General features: G+C 40.2%; 1 protein-coding gene across 2 annotated transcripts in view; it reads left to right on the top strand.

The window, feature by feature from the left end:
• The first annotated feature begins 161 nt into the window (after positions 1–161).
• Positions 162–19,820, top strand: part of LOC139277634 (transcription initiation factor TFIID subunit 4-like) — a 65,883-nt gene continuing 46,224 nt past the window's right edge. For both annotated transcript variants that reach the window (XM_070896371.1, XM_070896372.1), the window contains exon 1: positions 162–1,607. In XM_070896371.1, the coding sequence (XP_070752472.1) occupies positions 179–1,607 (1,429 nt within the window). In that variant the 5' untranslated portion in view covers positions 162–178. The remainder of the gene's footprint in view (positions 1,608–19,820) is intronic.

The raw sequence follows: 19,820 nt of genomic DNA, 5'->3' as shown, positions 1-19,820 counted from the left end.
CAGCCCGCTCGGCACACTCATTCCACAGCCTAATAACGCGCTCCTTCATTGGCCGGCGCTTTAAACCGCCAGCCGGCCAATGGCGGCCGCCCGCCGCGGCCCCAGTTCTGACGTAACCCCCAACAACACGGCTCGCTGCGCCTGCGCGGTCCGAGTCAAACAAGAGTTCTGCCTTAAGATGGCGGCGGGGGCTTCAGATCTGTTGGACGATGTGTTCTTCTCGGACGTGGACGAGAAAGTGGTGAGCGACTTGGTCGGCTCGCTGGAGTCCCAGTTGGCGGCCACGGGCCACAACGCGGCGGGGCAGGCCGCAGTCAGGCCGCAGGTGGTGAACAATCACGTGGAAAACACAGCCGGGAGGGTGAGCAATAATGTTGAGCTGCAAACAGCAGAGAACAAAATGGGACTGGCAGGAGCAGAGCTTCCCACCGCAGCCAAAATCAAAGTGGAGGAGAGCTCCGAGGCGAAGAGCGTGCAGATTAACTCGCAGAACGCCTTCGGCGGCGGGCTTTTGCCCTGCACGGCGGCGGGCAGCGGGCTACCGCCAAGTGTTGTTATCAATAATGCAAGGTCCCAGGCTCCGGGAGTGGAACAAGAGCAGAGTACAGCGGCGGCAGCAGTGACAGGACCGGCGGCGGCGGCAGAAACACCAGCTTCGGCCAGCACCGGCCAGGGGAAACCGGTGGTCATCAGTGCAATGGCAACCCCAGTGTCCAACCATGTGAAAACTGTCACCTCCAACGTGCAAACTCTTAATGGGAATAATGGAATGGTGATCAACTCTCACAGTGCAGGAAATGCCACCACTTTCACTTGTTCGGCAGCTGCCGCTACCTTGCCAGCTGTTACGGTGGTCAATAATGGACCTGGATCCGTTGTTAAAAACACAATTAGTACAGGGTTGCCAGCGGCGTCTTTGCCGGCCTCTAGTTCTGCCTACACGGTTATTCAGACGTCTTTTGTCAGTACGCAGAATGTTCCCTCAACTGTCGTTTCCTCACAGGCAGCAGGACCCACAGTGACACTGGTGAGACCACCAGCTCACAGTGGCCCGTCTCTGTCCGTTGCATCGACGCCGAACGGCAGTAGTACTCTATTGAACTCCACGGTTAGCGTATCTAACTTGCCGGCTCCTGGTGGCACCGGAGCTCCCCATCAGACTTCGCTTCTGACTTTAAACAGTCAACCTGCTAGTTTGTCCAGCAGCGTTTCTTTGTCTGCTGGTGGACAGGTTATCAAATCCGAGCCCAAAACTATCATACAGACACCACAACAGACTCTCAGTGCAGGATTATTGACATCAACAACTGGTAGTGCGGTGACCAGTGTAAACAATCAGTCAAATACAAGTACTATGGTAATAGGTCAGACTCTACAAAGTGGGCTTCAGAATGTGGCATCCAATCCTGGCGGAATTTCCACTCAGTCAGTTGGTACACCAGCAGGAATGGGCAAAGGAACCATTAACACAGTTGCCCAAACTCTGGCAAGGACAGCAGCAGTGAATACTGGCCCAAGGACAACTATAACACCACAAGTTATAGCTCCCCGTCTCCCTCAACCCCCACAGCATCAGCCAAACATTCAAAACATTCAAATTCCCCCAGGTGAGAACCAGATCATATTGTTCAGTGGCATGTACTTTCTTGTATTGTTCCGACTTTTGGCAAATAACTTATGTTGTTTTACAATCCAATGCCAGTCTTCAGAGATGCAATTTACAGTATTGCAATGTCCAGTGGGCTGTCAATCAGGGTGTAGCTTATACTGGCAGAAATATTGGGAATAAAAAAATCTGTTTCTATTTTCCACATTTTAATGTAATAGAACCTGCTGACTTCATAAATTAATAGTTTTGACTTGCAAATTATGAAAAGTTGTCATGTAAAGGCTAATTCAGCATAAAACTGCTAAACAATTGAACTCGTATATAACAATGTAATTACATTTTGTAATAATATTGCACATTTCCAAGTAAGCTGTGAAAACCGCTTGCAGATAGAGTGCTCTTTTCATTTAAAACATTGTTTATTATAGGGGTTGTGCAGCATGGCTGTAGTGGAAGCTTCCATTCTGCCTTGTATTGTATCGTAGATATGTGGAGATGGATTTCTCTTGTATAAAAGTGAGTAATCTGTTGGAACAGTTGGTAAAGTTAAAATATTTTTTTAGGAGGCAGGATAGTTTTGCACAACTTTTAACTATTATAACATTAATATAAACCAGTGTGTAAATGTTTATCAGCACCTTCCTCTGCCCCCAGAAATTAATTGAAGCCACAAAATGCTATTTTTCAAAAAAACATCCAAAATAATAATTACTGCTTACTGTCGTATCAAATGGGAGACTTATCCAGGTGATTTATTGCCTGTTAATATCATATTGTTGCAGTGAAATAAATGGAGTACAACACTGATTAGAGCCCATAAGTATTAATGAAACGAGTTATTAAAATTATTTCTACTCCTGTGCTATTCTTTCTTCCCTCCCCCAAACCAAAATTACTGGGCACGTATCCATCTAACCAGAAGTAATATTATTTTGCACATTCGCATTTTCTTCAGAAATCAAGAGGAAAATGTATGAACATTATCCAAAGTAAAGGATCAAACGCATAGTGAACAGTACATTAGTCAAATTCCACAGATAATTATATTTGAATGTTTGAAATTGCATAGTTTCCCCTTTGTCACTTGTGCCCAAGGTAATGTGTTAGTGCTTAAGATCTAACATTGCTGAATTATTAATGTCTGCAAAATTATAACTTGTAACTGCTGCATTATCTGACTGCAATTAATTTCAAGTTATTCATTCGTGATTATTGTCACTAGGATTTCAGTAAAGTGCAGTGGTGGACATGTGAAATTTTCTTCCCATATCCACTTGAACAGAGAACAGCCAGCAGGAGAATGAGACATGCAGTCTAGATTTTGCTCTCCCAAACTTTAGGTTGCATCTGGAGTATTTTGACCCACTGTAGTGAAGTTCAATTTGTTACAGGAAACTTATGAGGAACAATTTGAAATTATGAATTGTGATTGCACGAGAATCGTATTAACGTAATATTAAAGGGGATTGACTTAAAGGGAAACAAAAGCCTAGTGGAGTACTTTGTTCAAAGTTTGCTTTGGCTTTTTTTTAAGTAACATTTTGTACTGGCAAGGAAGCCCTTTAGTCAGGTTTTCCTCCATGCTAAGCCACTTGGTGACATCACCAATGGGTTGCATCCCTATGCAGCGTCATAGGAAAAAGTGAAGGCCAGGATTTCAAACTGGTCATTTTCTATAAAATTGGGTAGTCATTTGAACTAAAAGTAGTCCTAGACTTTTCTTCCCCTCCAAGTGCAGTGACGCATCCACTACAAGCCCAGTGAGATCACTGAATATGTACTTTAACTTAAGTCACTGCCAATCCTGCTTTTGCATAAATAGAAAAGAAAGGAAAGTAAAATCTAAATAATGAGGGATGGAGCGAGAGAAATCAAAAGAATTCCAACACAATTCAATGTGCCTCCCATAGAATATCTTTAAATGAATTAAATTAAAAGATTGCGTGTTCTTAACGTACGATGGAGCCATTGTTTAACATTAGAATTCTGGAATCTTGGGAGTTAATTTTTTTTAATAAGTAAAATAAACTAAAATCTTATTTGAAAAAAGTATATTCAATACGTTTTTGCTTTAACAATAAAAATCCAAGAGTGATAGTTTTTCCTAATAGAATGAATGAAAGGGTGATATTTACAGCGAAGTTTCAGTCTAGAATGCATAGAATACAAAACTTTGCACTTACAGCTTTGTTGTATGAGGTTTTTTGGGTTGCATTCTACAAAGGTGTATCCAGACAGTATTTCACAACATTCAAGTCGAACTTAAGCTGAGTTTGATAGAAAGAAAGACTTGCATTTATATAGCGCCTTTCGCGACCACCGGACGTCCCAAACGCTTTACAGCCAATGAAGCACTTTTGGAGTGCATCACTATTGTAACATGGGAAATGCGGCAGCCAACTTGCACACAGCAAACTCCCACAAACAAAAACAGATTATCTGGTCATTATGTTGATCGAGGGATAAATATTGGCCAGGACACCGGGGATAACTCCACTGCTCTTCTTTGAATTAGTGCCATGCGATCTTTTACGTTCACCTGAGAGAGCAGACAGGGCCTCGGTTTAACGTCTCATCTGAAAAACAGCATCTCCAACAGTGCAGCAGTCCCTCAGCACAGCACCGGAGTGTCAGCCTAGCTTCATATGCTCAAGTTCCTGGAGTGGGACTTGAACCCACAACCTTCTGACTGAGGCGAGTGTGCTACCAAGTGAGCCACAGCTGACACTAAGAGAGCAGTTATTTATTCCATTTATGGGATTGCTAACAATCTGTTACCACAAGATTTCATATGTCTCACTAAAATATATCGGGTTATGATAAATGTAAGTAAGTTTAAAAGAAAAATGCATGTTATTTAAAAAAAAAGTTACAGAAATCATTCTGTTAATATTCCACATGCCGTCACATAAACAAATAATGCACAAACGCCTAGAGTCATAGCTACATCATTTCAGCATGTGGTGTAGACTGAATTAATAAGTAAAGCCTCTCAATCACTCCAAGTTTGAAACTTAATTTTATTGTATGGAATATGTTGTGTTATTAAAATAAGAACTATATACTTCAGAATGTTCCATGTATGAAAGCTGTTTACATACCAACAGTTCTGTTCAGTATAGTTTCACTAATGCTAGTTTTCAGTTGCTATGTATATTTTTAAACATTGCTTCGCAGGCTAAACATGAGGTGAATTAATTGAAAAGTTAAAGAATTGGCAGGCAATATGACAGAAATTTTGAAGTGAAGAATTAGAGACAAAACTTATAATTTTTCTGTCGAGTTCAGGACTCAAAAGTAGAATAGTATTACATGTCTAAACTTTATGAATGATTGGTTAGGTAGACTCAGTGTGAATTGAAAGAGTGCGTGCTTCTCAATAACTCTTAATTGGTTTACTTTCTGTTGTGGTTGCCTCAACATTTCTGAAATTGGGGGAGGGAAAGAGACAGTGAGAAAATCAGTGAGGGTTGCTGGGGCTGACCACTTTCAAATTACTTCTGCTTGAGTGCATTTGTATATATGTGCTGGGATGGCAGGATCAAACTCAGCTGCGATACTCCTGACTAAAAAGTGATGCCAAGCTCACGCTTGGGTAAGATATTGGAGTGTGACCAACGGAAGTGGAGCTGTCCCCTGTAAGGAAGCAACAGAGGAGAATGAAGAAAGTTGACGAGCAAAAAAAAATATATTTAGCTTCAATTTGAGACATCATCATCATTGGCCGTCTCTCGGAATAGAGGAAGACTTGCTTCCGCTCTAAAAATGAATCCTTAGGTGGCTGAACAGTCCAATACGAGAACCACAGTCCCTGCGACAGGTGGAACAGATAGTTGTTGAGGGAAGGGGTGGGTGGGGCAAGTTTGCCGCACGCTCTTTCCGCTGCCTGCGCTTGATTTCAGCATGCTCTCGGCGATGGGACTCGAGGTGCTCAGTCCCTTCCCGATGCTCTTCCTCCACTTAGGGCGGTCTTTGGCCAGGGACTCCCAGATGTCAGTGGAGATGTTGCACTTTATCAGGGAGGCTTTGAGGGTGTCCTTGTAACGTTTCTTCTGCCTACCTGGGGCTCGTTTGATGTGAAGGATTTGAGACAGGCCAATTAGAGACCAGTGAAGAGAAACACAGGTAAAATTATTCCCTGCTCTCTTATTGTCCCAATTGAAATGAGGTGCTCGAACCACACAAGAATGTCTCCCAATCATCAGATCCTGCTACTCCTGAAGTTAGGATGAAAACACATCAAATGTAATGTACAGGAAAGTACTCGACTTCTCCACAATAAATCAGCATGCTCTCTGCAAATTCCAATATTCATGTTTATTACTTCAGATATTCATGGAATAAACAATACATTCAAGTTAAATCTTGATAAATCCAACGGTGTAGCCAAATCTCACAATCTTCCATAAAATGTTGTGTGTTTGAATGTGCAGTCTTATGTTTTTCATACTAAATTTCACTATAGAAGTCATTATCTTGTGCACATATTAGTTTACGTAAGACAAGAACAACATAAGAAATAGGAGCAGAAATGAGCCATTCCGCCCCGTGAGCCTGCTCCGCCATTCACTAAGAACATGACTGATCTTCCACCTCCCCGCCCTATCCCCATATCCCTTGATTCCCTTAATATCCAAAAATCTATCGATCTCTGTCTTGAATATATTCAACAACTGACCATCCACAGCCCTCTGGGGGAAGAGAATTCCAAAGATTCACAACCCTTTGAATAAATTTCTCATCTCAGTCCTACATGGTCGACTTCTTATTCTGAGACCCCTAGTTCTAGACTACCCAACAAGGGGAAATATCCTCCCAGCATCTACCGTGTCAAGCTCGGTAAGAGTTTTATATGTTTCAATGAGATCACCTCTCATTCTTCTAAACTCTAGGGAATATAGCCCTAGTCTACTCAGTCCCTTCTCAGGGCAATCCGCTCAACCCAGGAATCAGTCTAAATGAACTTTCATTGCACTCCCTCTAAGGCAAGTATATCCATGCTTAGGTAAGGAGACTAAAACGGTACACAGTACTCCAGATGTTGTCTCACTAAGGCCCTATATAATTTCAGTAAGGCTTCTTTACTCTTATACTCCAATCATTTTATAACAAAGTTAAACAAACCATTTGCTTTCCGAATTGCTTGCTGTACCTGCATGTTAACTTGTAGTTTATTTGTGTACAAGGACACTCAGGTCCCTCTGAATGCTAACATTTCTCAATCTCTCACCATTTAAAAACAATTCTAATTTTCTACTTTTCCTACCAAAGTGGATAACTTCACATTTGTCCACGTTATATTCCATCTGCTATGTTCTTGGCTACTTGCGTAACCTGTCTATATCTCTTTGCAGCCTCTTTACATCTTCCTCAAAATTTACTTTCTGTGTTTGCCTACAAACCAACAATCATTGTTTTGGGGCTTCCCAAGGATGTGAAAGGTGCTTGTATGAATGCAAGTTCTTTCCCTAGTAAATAAACAATAACTTGTAGTTACGGTTTAAATGTCTTTTTGTTGGGTAAGGATTTTGTCCAATAATTTAATTGAAATTTAGTTCTGTCACTGATCTATTTTACACCCCTGTGACCACAATGTGGGATAACATGAATAGAAAATGCCATTTATTTAACCACTAGTTTAATGAAAATCAAAATAATAGACAGTGTAGATTACAATTTGTGTACATAATTATAGAAGAAAGTTAGGAATAAAATAGATTCCATATTTTGTTTGAAATTAAACTTGAAAAGTTTTTTTTAAACTAACTGTCAAATGAATGTTGCATTACCAGCTCTGGATATCCTACCTTAAAGACTCAGATTCTTGATTTTAAAAGTTACTTTGACTTCTCCCCAAACAAATACTTCAATTATTAATTGTAAGTGACCAGGACGCAACATTAAGTTTGGCCATTGGGCAAGTAGCTTCCAAATTTTATTTGCCATAACAAAATTATTAAGTAGTTTGATAGCGCAGGAATAGATTTGGGTGTGCATTTAAATCATCATCTAGAAATCCCATTCTACAACTGAGGCATTAAGGAAACACTTTAAAGATGAACATTAATACAGTCAAGTTAAGATAATTAAGTGTCACCACCAAAAGCTACAGCCTTACAAAACAAATTAAGTTGCGTTGAAGAAGTGGATAACTGTTCTGAAGTCTGGACCTCATTACTGAATTACAGAATGCTGTTAATCTAATTATCGATGCAGAACGTAAACCTCAGTACTTAAGTGAAAACAACCAGTTTGGATCTTCATGTGTCCCCTATATCCTTCTAAACAGCCTCTGGATTCTATGATGAAAATTATGTTGCGACTAAAACTAATTTGCCATTTATTCGGTAATACCTGCTGCTAGCTCAAAATAGTACACTTCACAAAACCACATTAAAAAAGTTCTATATGGTAGTGTTCTGAATTGAACAAAATTCTTCCTGTTTACATGCAGAAAAAGTATTTTTTGTTGTAACCCGAATGAACAGTAGCGACTGGAGGTGACCCCAAAATGCTTAGCAATTGCAATGAGAATATGAAGAATTGACAAGAGGGAGAATGAATATACAGTTAAGAAAATGCACATTTGGCATCTGGATAGTTTCAAAAGTAATGAAAACAGAACTTGATAGTGTTCCCCTTTGCATGTGGGAAATTTGTTTTTAGTTTAAAAAAAAATCTAAATAAAGTTAATAATTGGGCATTGACAACTAACTTTAAGAGCTGGTGGCCATTGTCCAAAAACATAGTGAGGGGTCTGGTGTTAATGTGATTATCAGAATTTTGGTAGGAGACAATTCAGACTGGTTTTTATTGACTGCTAGATTTTATAGTTCTGCAATGATGTATCTTGTTGATGTTTATATTGTGGCAGAATTAATTTAGTTAAATAGACAAGTACATAGGACAGCGCTATTTTTTTGTTTAAGGAGTGCATATGTGTAGGAGGGGAGTTATTTAACTTTGACAGCTATATATTGCGTTAAAACCTAAAGCAGATTTTATTCACTTAGTCACTGCAACTAGACTGCAATAATCTTTAAGAACCAGACAGGTTTAGCCATCAGAGCTGTTCATTTTTAAGTGCTACAGCACTACTAGAAATCTGATGTTATCATTTTATTCCTCAATTAGTATTTTTAACCTGTGGAAGGAGAGAGATGAGCATTTTTTTCTCTTCCTCTCCAGTCTCCCATCATATTGTGCAGGGGAGAAACTTACTCCTGGGGGTTAAGCGATATTTCTTTGAAGCTGGCCAATAGGATGCACGCAAATGGGATGGGGCTATATCCCTCTCCACCCTGTGGGAAAACACTTAGCCTTTGCTCTATGTTTCCATTCAATAAGCACAGTAATTCACAGTGTGGAGGTCTGGGTTTAAAAGCAATATCTGCTCCGATGCATGGTATGTTATTTAGAATAGTTAAATGCATTTCCTATTATCTTTGAGAAGGTTTTATGGCCTACATAGCAATTCTTCCTCCTCCCCCTCCCCTCCCAAAAGGGGTACATTTTTCAGACGTCAAACCTAAGTATGCAGCGTGTGAATCTTAATCAGAGTTTGTGGCAATTATAAATGGGAAGAACTATTGCACGATCATCCTAAAGTAACTTTGGTAAATTAGTACTGGGGCTGGAAGAGAAGAAAAGAACAAAAATGTGCTACACTCAAATAGAATACTGAGTGTGCATGTAAGTAAACATTTTTATTGTGGCCACGTTTTTATGCAATCCTTTGCGAATTAGATCCATCTCCCTTATGTTGTAGGACTTGATACTTTGATTCATTCATTGCCATTAGATGAATTGGATGTAAATGCTTAATAAATAATTTCTGAATTAAGTTTCAATAGTGTACTGAAACTTGTGCCCACCTGATGAGCATGAACCATCTTCAGAGCCTTGTATTAACAGATATTAAAAACAAAACAACAGTAGTTAATTCATAGGACATTTCTCATTGATCAAGGGGATGCAATCAAAGTCTGAGGTGCAGACCATTTAGATCTCTGGACAGTCGCCATTCTTTTCTTTGAGGGCTAACAGACAAAATAATTGCGTTACCTTGAACACATTTTGAAAATAGTTGGGAGTTGCATATTTTTAGCGCCGAGTCTCCATCCAAACCCAACATCAGCACCATCATTTTTATTGACTCAGAAAGCTTACCCGAAAGAATACGTTTCTTTCTTCTCTAAAATACTTTAGTGTGCTCTCCAAAATATTTCTCGGTATTTAAAAATAATGTACATACAAGTATTGGCATGGTACAAGATATTTACATGAACTGGCATTACAACAACCATGTTCTAAGGAATGCAAGAGTACAAATTGATTTTAATAATGGAAGAGAAGTTAGTGTGAATATTTATTAGGAGCAAAATGTAGTTCCTCAATAGAAGCACCAAGTCTATAAGGGCTGGAAACAATTAAGAGAACGAGGTTAGGCTGGGGAAAATTCTATGATGGCATTAAGCCAGTGTGGAGGTGACAAGCGAAGAGAAAGTAAAAAATTTTTGTGTTCCGTTCTCAATTAACTTTTAGTCACACATACTTTGTAATCGTGTGTTGCTGCTTGAACAAATCTTGGCTCTGGAAGATTTTTGTTTTTTTAAGATGTCTTTGTGCCAATTTCTGCAAGTAATGTCTGAACTTTTGAGTGAATTTGCAGAGCCTTGTCAAAGTTTTAAAAAAGAGGAATGGCATCTATATTGGTGTTAGAAAGTTAACGTGGGATTCTTCATTAAAGTTGTTTAAAAGTGGGGGAAATATATTGCATTGTCATTTAACTTTCCCATTAAGTGGTATTGCTCCCCACTTGTTGAGCTTATAATCTTGGTGGCCTGTTCAGGGGATGCAAGTACAGGCCAGGTATGTTCCGAAGGAGGAAGGGAAAATTGTATGGCTGGAAGCTCTCCCATGAAGTAGCATTCCCCATATTTGATAAGCCATTCCGAGCTGCCAAGCATAGGGCATGGACTTTCCCGTTAGGAACAAGGAAAATTGAGCAGTACTCTGCCCTGACCTTTTTCACACATCGTGCAGCTGATAATTGCAGAGCTCCTGGAGCACACCACCTCAATTATCTTTTGTGGGGAGATAATACAGCAAAAAGATACAAAATAATTTAATGCTTAGATAAGTTAAACTCACAGTATGGTAAAACTTACATGAAATTCAAAATGTACTGATAGTGCTGCACATATACTAGACCCCAGTGAATTTTTGCATAACCCCATGTATATTTTCAGTGATCCCAAGAAGGTCAAAAGCTAGTTTGCAAGCATCCCAAGGAGTGTTTGAACAGGATACACATTTATGCAGCTTGTTTCAGTTAGATATGTACACTGCAGACCTTGTGTGTGTACATTTTGTTCATGAAGAAAAACTCCAACTACTTCCAGTAAGTTTAAGGTTTCAAGTTTATAATTTGCAAGAACGCAAATGTTGAAATTGTAGCCACATCTGGGATTATAACCCTCGATGACAAGGCCCTGAAAAACAGTGGCATACTTCACCTTCTATGTCAAGTTCTTTTATAATCAGATATATTGGGGTAATTTTGTGAGGCTCCATGCCCAGGTTAGAGATTGGGCTGTAACACTATAGGGACCATTCTGTGACCTATGCTTCTGTTGAGCGAGACTCCACATCTGATGCTGAACTTTGAAACATTAATAGTATTGTTTCCAAATAAACACATTTAAAAAGTATTACGCGATTCGTCCTTCATTACAAGAGAGAGAATTTTGGCCCACGATGACCTGTTCCATTGCCATTTGTTGTTAGGCCTGCTCTGCTCAACCACTGTCCCCTCCTGACTACTTCACTACTGCCCATTTCAGTTACATGAAAATGACTGCTTATACATGGCAAAGTAATGATCTGCAGGTCAGCAATTCCCCGTCACTATTCATTTTTAAATATAGTGGAATCTCGATCATCCACATTCCCAATTTCACACTTTTGATTCTGTTTTTGAGGAATTCGGGCTGGGAGGCCAATGGTAAGTGAATAGTTTTTTTTTAAAAAAGGAAAAATGAGGTAAATTTTTTTTACAATCTGTTGAAGGAAGTTTTGGGGACATGTAGTTATCTACCAGTTAGCTTTATTCACTGAGAGTTTGTGTCGCTTGGAGCAGAGTGGTCCTGGCGGAACCCAAACTGAGTACCAGTGAGCAGGTTATTGGTGAGTAAGTGCTCCTTGATAACACTGTCGACAACAGCTTCCATCACTTTGCTGATGATTGAGAGTAGACTGATGGAGCTGTAATTGGCCGGATTGGATATGTTCTGCTTTTTGTGGATAGGACATACCTGAGCTGTTTTCCACATTGGCGGGTAGATGCCAGTATTATAACTGTAAGGGAACAGCTTGGCTAGAGGCACGGCTAGTTCTGGAGCACAAGTCTTCAGCACAACAGCCGGGATATTGTAGAGGACCATAGCCTTTACTGTATCCAGTGAGCTCAGCCGTTTGTTGATATCATGTGGAGTGAATCAAATTGGCTGAAGATTGGCTTCTGTGGGAACCGCAGGAGGAGGCAGAGATAGATCATCCACTTGGCACTTCTGGCTGAAGATGGTTGCAAACTCTTCAGCCTTGTCTTTTGCACTTGCATGCTGGGCTCCGCCATCATGGAGGATGGGGTTGTTCATGGAGCCGTGCAATAGTTCTTCCCATTTATAATTGCCACAAACTCTGATTAAGATTCACACGCTGCATACTTAGGTTTGACGTCTGAAAAATGTACCCCTTTTGGGAGGGGAGGGGGAGGAGGAAGAATTGCTATGTAGGCCATAAAACCTTCTCAAAGATAATAGGAAATGCATTTAACTATTCTAAATAACATACCATGCATCGGAGCAGATATTGCTTTTAAACCCAGACCTCCACACTGTGAATTACTGTGCTTATTGAATGGAAACATAGAGCAAAGGCTAAGTGTTTTCCCACAGGGTGGAGAGGGTTATAGCCCCATCCCATTTGCGTGCATCCTATTGGCCAGCTTCAAAGAAATATCGCTTAACCCCCAGGAGTAAGTTTCTCCCCTGCACAATATGATGGGAGACTGGAGAGGAAGAGAAAAAATGCTCATCTCTCTCCTTCCACAGGTTAAAAATACTAATTGAGGAATAAAATGATAACATCAGATTTCTAGTAGTGCTGTAGCACTTAAAAATGAACAGCTCTGATGGCTAAACCTGTCTGGTTCTTAAAGATTATTGCAGTCTAGTTGCAGTGACTAAGTGAATAAAATCTGCTTTAGGTTTTAACGCAATATATAGCTGTCAAAGTTAAATAACTCCCCTCCTACACATATGCACTCCTTAAACAAAAAAATAGCGCTGTCCTATGTACTTGTCTATTTAACTAAATTAATTCTGCCACAATATAAACATCAACAAGATACATCATTGCAGAACTATAAAATCTAGCAGTCAATAAAAACCAGTCTGAATTGTCTCCTACCAAAATTCTGATAATCACATTAACACCAGACCCCTCACTATGTTTTTGGACAATGGCCACCAGCTCTTAAAGTTAGTTGTCAATGCCCAATTATTAACTTTATTTAGATTTTTTTTTAAACTAAAAACAAATTTCCCACATGCAAAGGGGAACACTATCAAGTTCTGTTTTCATTACTTTTGAAACTATCCAGATGCCAAATGTGCATTTTCTTAACTGTATATTCATTCTCCCTCTTGTCAATTCTTCATATTCTCATTGCAATTGCTAAGCATTTTGGGGTCACCTCCAGTCGCTACTGTTCATTCGGGTTACAACAAAAAATACTTTTTCTGCATGTAAACAGGAAGAATTTTGTTCAATTCAGAACACTACCATATAGAACTTTTTTAATGTGGTTTTGTGAAGTGTACTATTTTGAGCTAGCAGCAGGTATTACCGAATAAATGGCAAATTAGTTTTAGTCGCAACATAATGGTCCACCACCATTCACGACTAGAGTGGCAGGACTGAAGAGCTTTGATCTGATCCATTGGTTGTGGGATCACTTAGCTCCGTCTTTAGCATGCATGTAGTCCTGTGTTGCAACTTCACCAGGTTGGCACCTCATTTTTAGGTACGTCTGTTGCTGCTCCAGGCATGCTCTTCTGCACTAATTGAACCAAAGTTGGTCGCCTGGCTTGATAATGGTAGAGTGAGGGATACGCCTGGCCATGAGGTTACAGATTGTGATGGAATACAATTCTGCTGATGGCCCACTGCGCCTTATGGATGCTCAGTTTTGAGCTGCTAGATCTTTTCTGAATCTATCCCATTTAACACGGTGGTAGTGCCACACGTGATAGAGTGTCCTCAGTGTGAAGATGGGACTTCGTCTCCACAAGGACTGTGTGGTAGTCACTGCTACTAATACTGTTATGGACAGATGCATCTGCAACAGGTAGATTGGTGAGGACAAGCTAAAGTAGGTTTTTCCCACGTGTTGGTTCTCTCACCACCTATCGCGGGCCCAGTCTGGCAGCTATGTCCTTCAGGACTTGGCCAGCTCGGTCAGTACTGGTGCTACCGCGCCACTCTTGGTGATGGACATTGAAGTCCCCCACCCAGAGTACATTCTGTGCCCTTGCTACCCTCAGTGATTCTTCCAAGTGGTGTTCAACATGGAGGAGAACTGATTCATCAGCTGAGGGAGGGCATTAGGTGGTAATCAGCACGGGTCAATAACTCAGCACAAAAGTGGCGCTGTCGCCAGAGAGGGCCGTAAGGACAGCTGATATGGGAAACAGAAATATTCACACTTGTGTAGTGTGGTGTTCTAATATTGGAACTAAAGCATATTGTCAGGGCAGAGTGCATGACGCTTTAGTTTGCGTCGGACCTGGGAGTACTTCATGCAAACAAGAGTCAGAAAACAAACATTCTATTCTCCAGCACTGGTCTCCTACATATTTAGCATTAAATTTGACAACTTTAAACTAATCGGCCATTAGCTGGGCTGCACCGACATGCGAAATTGACGAAATGCAATCAGATGGGGATAAATTAAGAATGAGACGATAGGGATGGGTTATGTTGGGCAAAGAGTAATAAGAAAAAATTACCAGCATAAAGTGGAAAGCTCAGCAGTACATATTACAGTATATTTTGCTTTACAGTGATAGTTGCTGGCTCAAACGTAATGAGAAGGTGCCAGTTCTGTATATCTGCTTTGGAGATGAGTTGAAGATACCAGTAGTGCAATAGGGATGGCTAATTACATGTTCAGGATTTCTGAATCCAGCAAGGCCACATGGAAAAGTTCTCTGAACCCCCTTTTGTGGGCAGATAAGTGACAAAATTGCCAAATTTACATACATACATACATACAGTCATTAACATTCCCTGTTAAAGGGGTGTCAAATTCTTGTTCTTTACATAAGCAGTCTTCAGCAATGAGAATGGTCAAAATAGTGTTGGGTGTAAGCTTCCATGCAGGTGTTTGATTAGCACTCTTGTCGTATTATGTAGATGAAGATCACGTGGGTGGATTGGAAAGGAGGCAAGCGGCTGAAGAACTGCAAGGACTATACAGGGAAAAAGACTAAATTAGGTGTCATCAGCAAGGCAAGCAATATTATTACAAGAACAAAATATTGGAAATACACAGGTCTGTCAGCTTCTGAGAATAGAAAAATCAGATTATCATTTTGAGTACAGATCTTTTAGCAGAACTGGAGAGATGGGTTAATCTTTTTTGTTCATTCTGTTGAAGGGGCTGTACTTCAAACTTTAAGCTATCTTTTTTTCTCTTTAGATGCTGACAAACATCCGGTTTATTTCTGCATTTTATATTTCCAGCCTTGACAGTTTTTCCCCCTTTTCTCTCACTGTGAAGGGAGTGGTTTGTGTTTGCATTTACTGAATGCTGCTGTGAATGACATTTGAGTCGGTCGACTGTACTTTGGATCATCAACAAAAGCAGACATTGATGTGGAGATTCAACATCGCCTCCAGTGTGCCAGTGCAGCCTTTGGCCGCCTGAGGAAAAGAATGTTCGAAGACCAGGCCCTCAAATCTATCACCAAGCTCATGGTCTACAGGGCTGTAGTAATACCCGCCCTCCTGTATGGATCAGAGGCATGGACGATGTACAGAAGACACCAAGTCGCTGGAGATAATATCACCAATGATGTCGTCGCAAGATCCTGCAAATCCCCTGGGAGGACATGCGCACCAATATCCGTGTCCTCATCCAGGCTAACATCCCCAGCATTGAAGCACTGACCACTCGATCAGCTTCGCTGGGCAGGCCACATAGTTCGCATGCCAGACACAAGACTCCCTAAGCAAATGCTGAATGCGGAGCTCCTTTATGGCAAATGAGCCAAAGGTGGGCAGCGGAAACGTTACAAGGACACCCTCAAAGCCTCCCTGATAAAGTGCGACATCACCACTGACGCCTGGGAGTCCCTGGCCGCAGACTGCCCTAGGTGGAGAAAGTGCATCCGGGAGGGCGTTGAGCTCTTCGAATCTCAACGCCGAGAGCGTGAAGAAGTCAGGCGCAGGCAGCGGAAGGAGCGAGCGGCAAACCAATCCCACCCACCCCTTCCTTCGATGAATGTCTGCCCCACTTGTGACAGGATCTGTGGCTCTCGTATTGGACTGTTCAGCCACCAAAGAACTGATTTCAGGAGTGGAAGCAAGTTTCCTCGATTCCGAGGGATTGCCTATGATGGAGTTATCTACATAATTTGTCCCATCGTAGACAACAAGCAATCAGAGGATGACGAAGTTGCAAGATGAAAGTGCAAAAGTAACATGTGGGCTCTATCCAGTGCTGATCTATTTGTAGTGTAAAGTGGAAATGGATAATTGGCTGTAACCAACAGTTGAATTAGAGGAAAGATGACCGAAGAATGTGATAATTGAACAAGGTTTTGAGAAAAATGTAAAATGATGTCTAAACTGAGAAAGAAGTGGGAAATAGGCTCAGAGCTTGTGATTGAGGAATATTTAAATTGGAAGCAGAGGGAAGAAAGTATCATAATGGAAATGAGATACCAAGAAATCAAAAGTCAGCTGTGGCTCAGTGGGTAGCACTGTCGGCTCGGAGTCAGAAGGTTCTGGGTTCAAGTACCACTCCAGAGACTTGAGCATAAAACTCTAAGCTGATACTCTAGTGCAGAACTGAGCAACATCCCTTCTAAGCTGCGGTACCACGCAGCTTTCTGTGCAGCCTAGGACCGGTTTTTAATGCGCGAAACTGTGAATGGGCCGTGCACCCAAAAACTAAAATAGGGGAACATTGGTACTGAGGGAGTGCTGCACTGTCAGAAGTGCTGTCTTTCAGACGAGACGTTAAACAGTATGCTCTCATGCGGACGTAAAAGATCCCACAGCACTATTTCAAAGAAGAGAAGGGGAGTTATCTCCGGTGTCCTGACCAATATTTATCCCTCAATCAACATCACGGAAAAACAGATCATCTGGTCATTATCACATTGCTGTTTGTGGAAGCTTGGTGTGCGCAAAGTGGCTGACGCATTTCCTACATTACAACAGTGACTGCACTTCAAAAAGTGGCTGTAAAGCGCTTTGGGCTGTCCGGTGGTCGTGAAAGGCGCTATATAAATGCAAGTATTTCTTTTTTAGCCTAAATGTAATGATCTGTGGATTTTATTGTTTTTGGAGCAGGCAACAAAATATAAATGCAAGTCTTTCCTCTTGTATAATATGCATGGAATCTTATTGGAGATCATTGTAAGTAGTGAAATTCAAGTAATTTTATATTAAAAGAAGTACATAACTTGCATTTTTAAAGACCCTTTCACTTCCTTGGGATATCCCAAAGTATTTATACCCAATGAATTAAAGTGCAGCCTTGCAGTCAATTTGCTCAGAGTACAGCCACACAAACAAGAGCGAGATAAATGGGCAGTTAATCTGTTTGTGGTGTTGATTGAGGAATAACTACTATCCTGGACACTGGGAGAACTCGCCTGTTCTTCTTTGAATAGTGCCATGGGATCTTCTGCATCTAACTGAGTAGACAGATGAGATCTTGGTTTCATGTCTTATCCAAAAGATGGCATTTCCAACAAAACCACACTCCCTCAGTACTGCACTGAAGTGCCAGTCTACATTATTCGCTCAAGTTGTAGAGTGGGGCTTGAACTCCCTGACCTTCTAACTGAGTTAAGCGTGTGACAGCTGAAGTGATACACAAAAGTACCGAGATGTTATGTACGAAGCAAGAAGACGGATGCAGATGTTTTAATGGATAAGGTTGACATGAGTTTCAAAAATGAGATTTGTAATCACTAGAAAATTGTTCTTTTATGGGAGGGAGGGATTAGAACGGAGATGGGAAAAAGCTTGCTAGGAAAGAGGAAGATCCAGTAGTTATCGAGGATTATGAAATGTCCTAGTCAGTTCAGTGGGTATGTCACTGAGGACAAGAAAATAACTGGAAATTATTATAGACCGGTGGTACTAAAAATAGCTTAATATGGAATAAGTAGTGAATGATGAGGAACGAAGGGTACAATGTATGGGCAATTTTAATTTTCCTCTCGTTTGCGTAACTTCAAACAAAAATAGTAAATTATCTTTATTCTATAAATGGGATAGGGAGGGCAGAAAGACACCAGTGACATTGCCCCTTAACCGATTGGCACATTACATTTATGCAATGCTGTGAGGTGAGCTGCATTCTTGATCCTTATCAGAAACAGTCATGTACTGTTTTCTTTGCACACACAATGAAAATGTTGTTAAATCAGTTTCTATGTTCTACAATTAATTATAGATTAGTACCTCTTTTTAAACCAAGTTTTTAAAAACAGATTTATTTAATTTGAGCAGCACCCTGGTTTAATTTAAAAGACATTTTTGAGTGGTCAGCATCCCAACCTACTGTTCCGCTCACACTCAACATCAAGTCAATCCTGATATCCTGTTCTTGGGATGGTTTATGGGGGTTTTGAATGGGTACCTAAAATGACTGGATTGACCAATATTTCTCATTTATACCTTTTCATTTATCAAAAGGAATTGCTGGGTCTCAAACAAAGCAAGTGGTCAGTTTTAAACATAAGATTTTGTGACATGTTTTAGGGCAATTTTTTAAATAAGATTTTAATGTAAAAGATTATACATATGAAATTAAGTATCAACTCATTCCAATTTGGACATATTTAGCAAGCATACCCGTGGACTTTATTGAGCTGAAAGTTTGAGGGTCATTTTCATCACATCCAAATTTAAAAAGTTAACTATAATTTAGTTTGTTTATCAGTGCAATAAAATAAAACTTACTGTTGCTGCTACAATTTAGAATTCTTTTTTAAAATGTTGATTTCAAAACTTTAATCCCAGTGCAGATGGCAGATTGGGAGACATTCATGTTCAGCACGTAATAGTTTGGGAGTTTTCAACCTGCAGGAAGTACAAATGTCCCTGGACTTTCCACATCATAGACCTGATTTTTACTTTACATCTAATTGGTTCTTAAAATTCCAGAGTTTTGTTCTCATGTACTCTATTTGAAGTCCATTGTGTGCATTGATGTGGAAACTTCCTGATATTTTGCCCCTTGAGTGCCCAAAAGTAAAAAGATCGTAGGATAAAAGGAGGAAAAAGAAACTTGGATAATAAGTTAGAAAAAAAATGATCAATGAATGTTCTGTTTGGACAGTTGTTGGTACCCTCAGTATCAGTTCTAAGATTGACAATTTTTCCTTCCTTTTTGTGACTCTTTTCTCCCCTCTGGTACCTTGCCAGCAGGACATCATTCATATAGGAACCTTGATAGTAAGTGCTGACATAAGCATTTAGTGAAGTCCTTAAGACCATTAGTATTGAACTATTCTGAATGAAAGTGTTAAAAGCCAAAAATCTAATTTGTGTATTATATTATATTGTGTGGTAAAGCACCATGTTCAGAAGAAATTCAAAGTTCTGCAGATTAAGGTGAATGACATTTAACAGTCAAATACAAGGAAATATGTATGTTCGAAAACAAATTGGATTATAGAAAAAAGGGTATATAATTTTAAATAAGATACATCAGGAAAATAAATTGAGGTATAATAGTTAGTAAATGTGAGCCAGTGCATTTTGGTAGGAAGAGTAAGGAGGCCACATACTACTTGGAAGGTAAGAATCTAAATGAGGTAGAGGAGCAAAGGGATCTAGGGGTACAGATGCACAAATCACCAAAAGTAGCAATGCAGGTTAATAAGGCCATAAAAAAAGCAAA

The sequence above is a fragment of the Pristiophorus japonicus genome, chromosome 12 (genome assembly GCF_044704955.1).
Source record: "Pristiophorus japonicus isolate sPriJap1 chromosome 12, sPriJap1.hap1, whole genome shotgun sequence".
NCBI lineage: Eukaryota > Metazoa > Chordata > Chondrichthyes > Pristiophoridae > Pristiophorus > Pristiophorus japonicus.
Note: the sequence above shows the minus strand (reverse complement) of the source record. Positions and strands in the feature narration are given on the sequence as shown.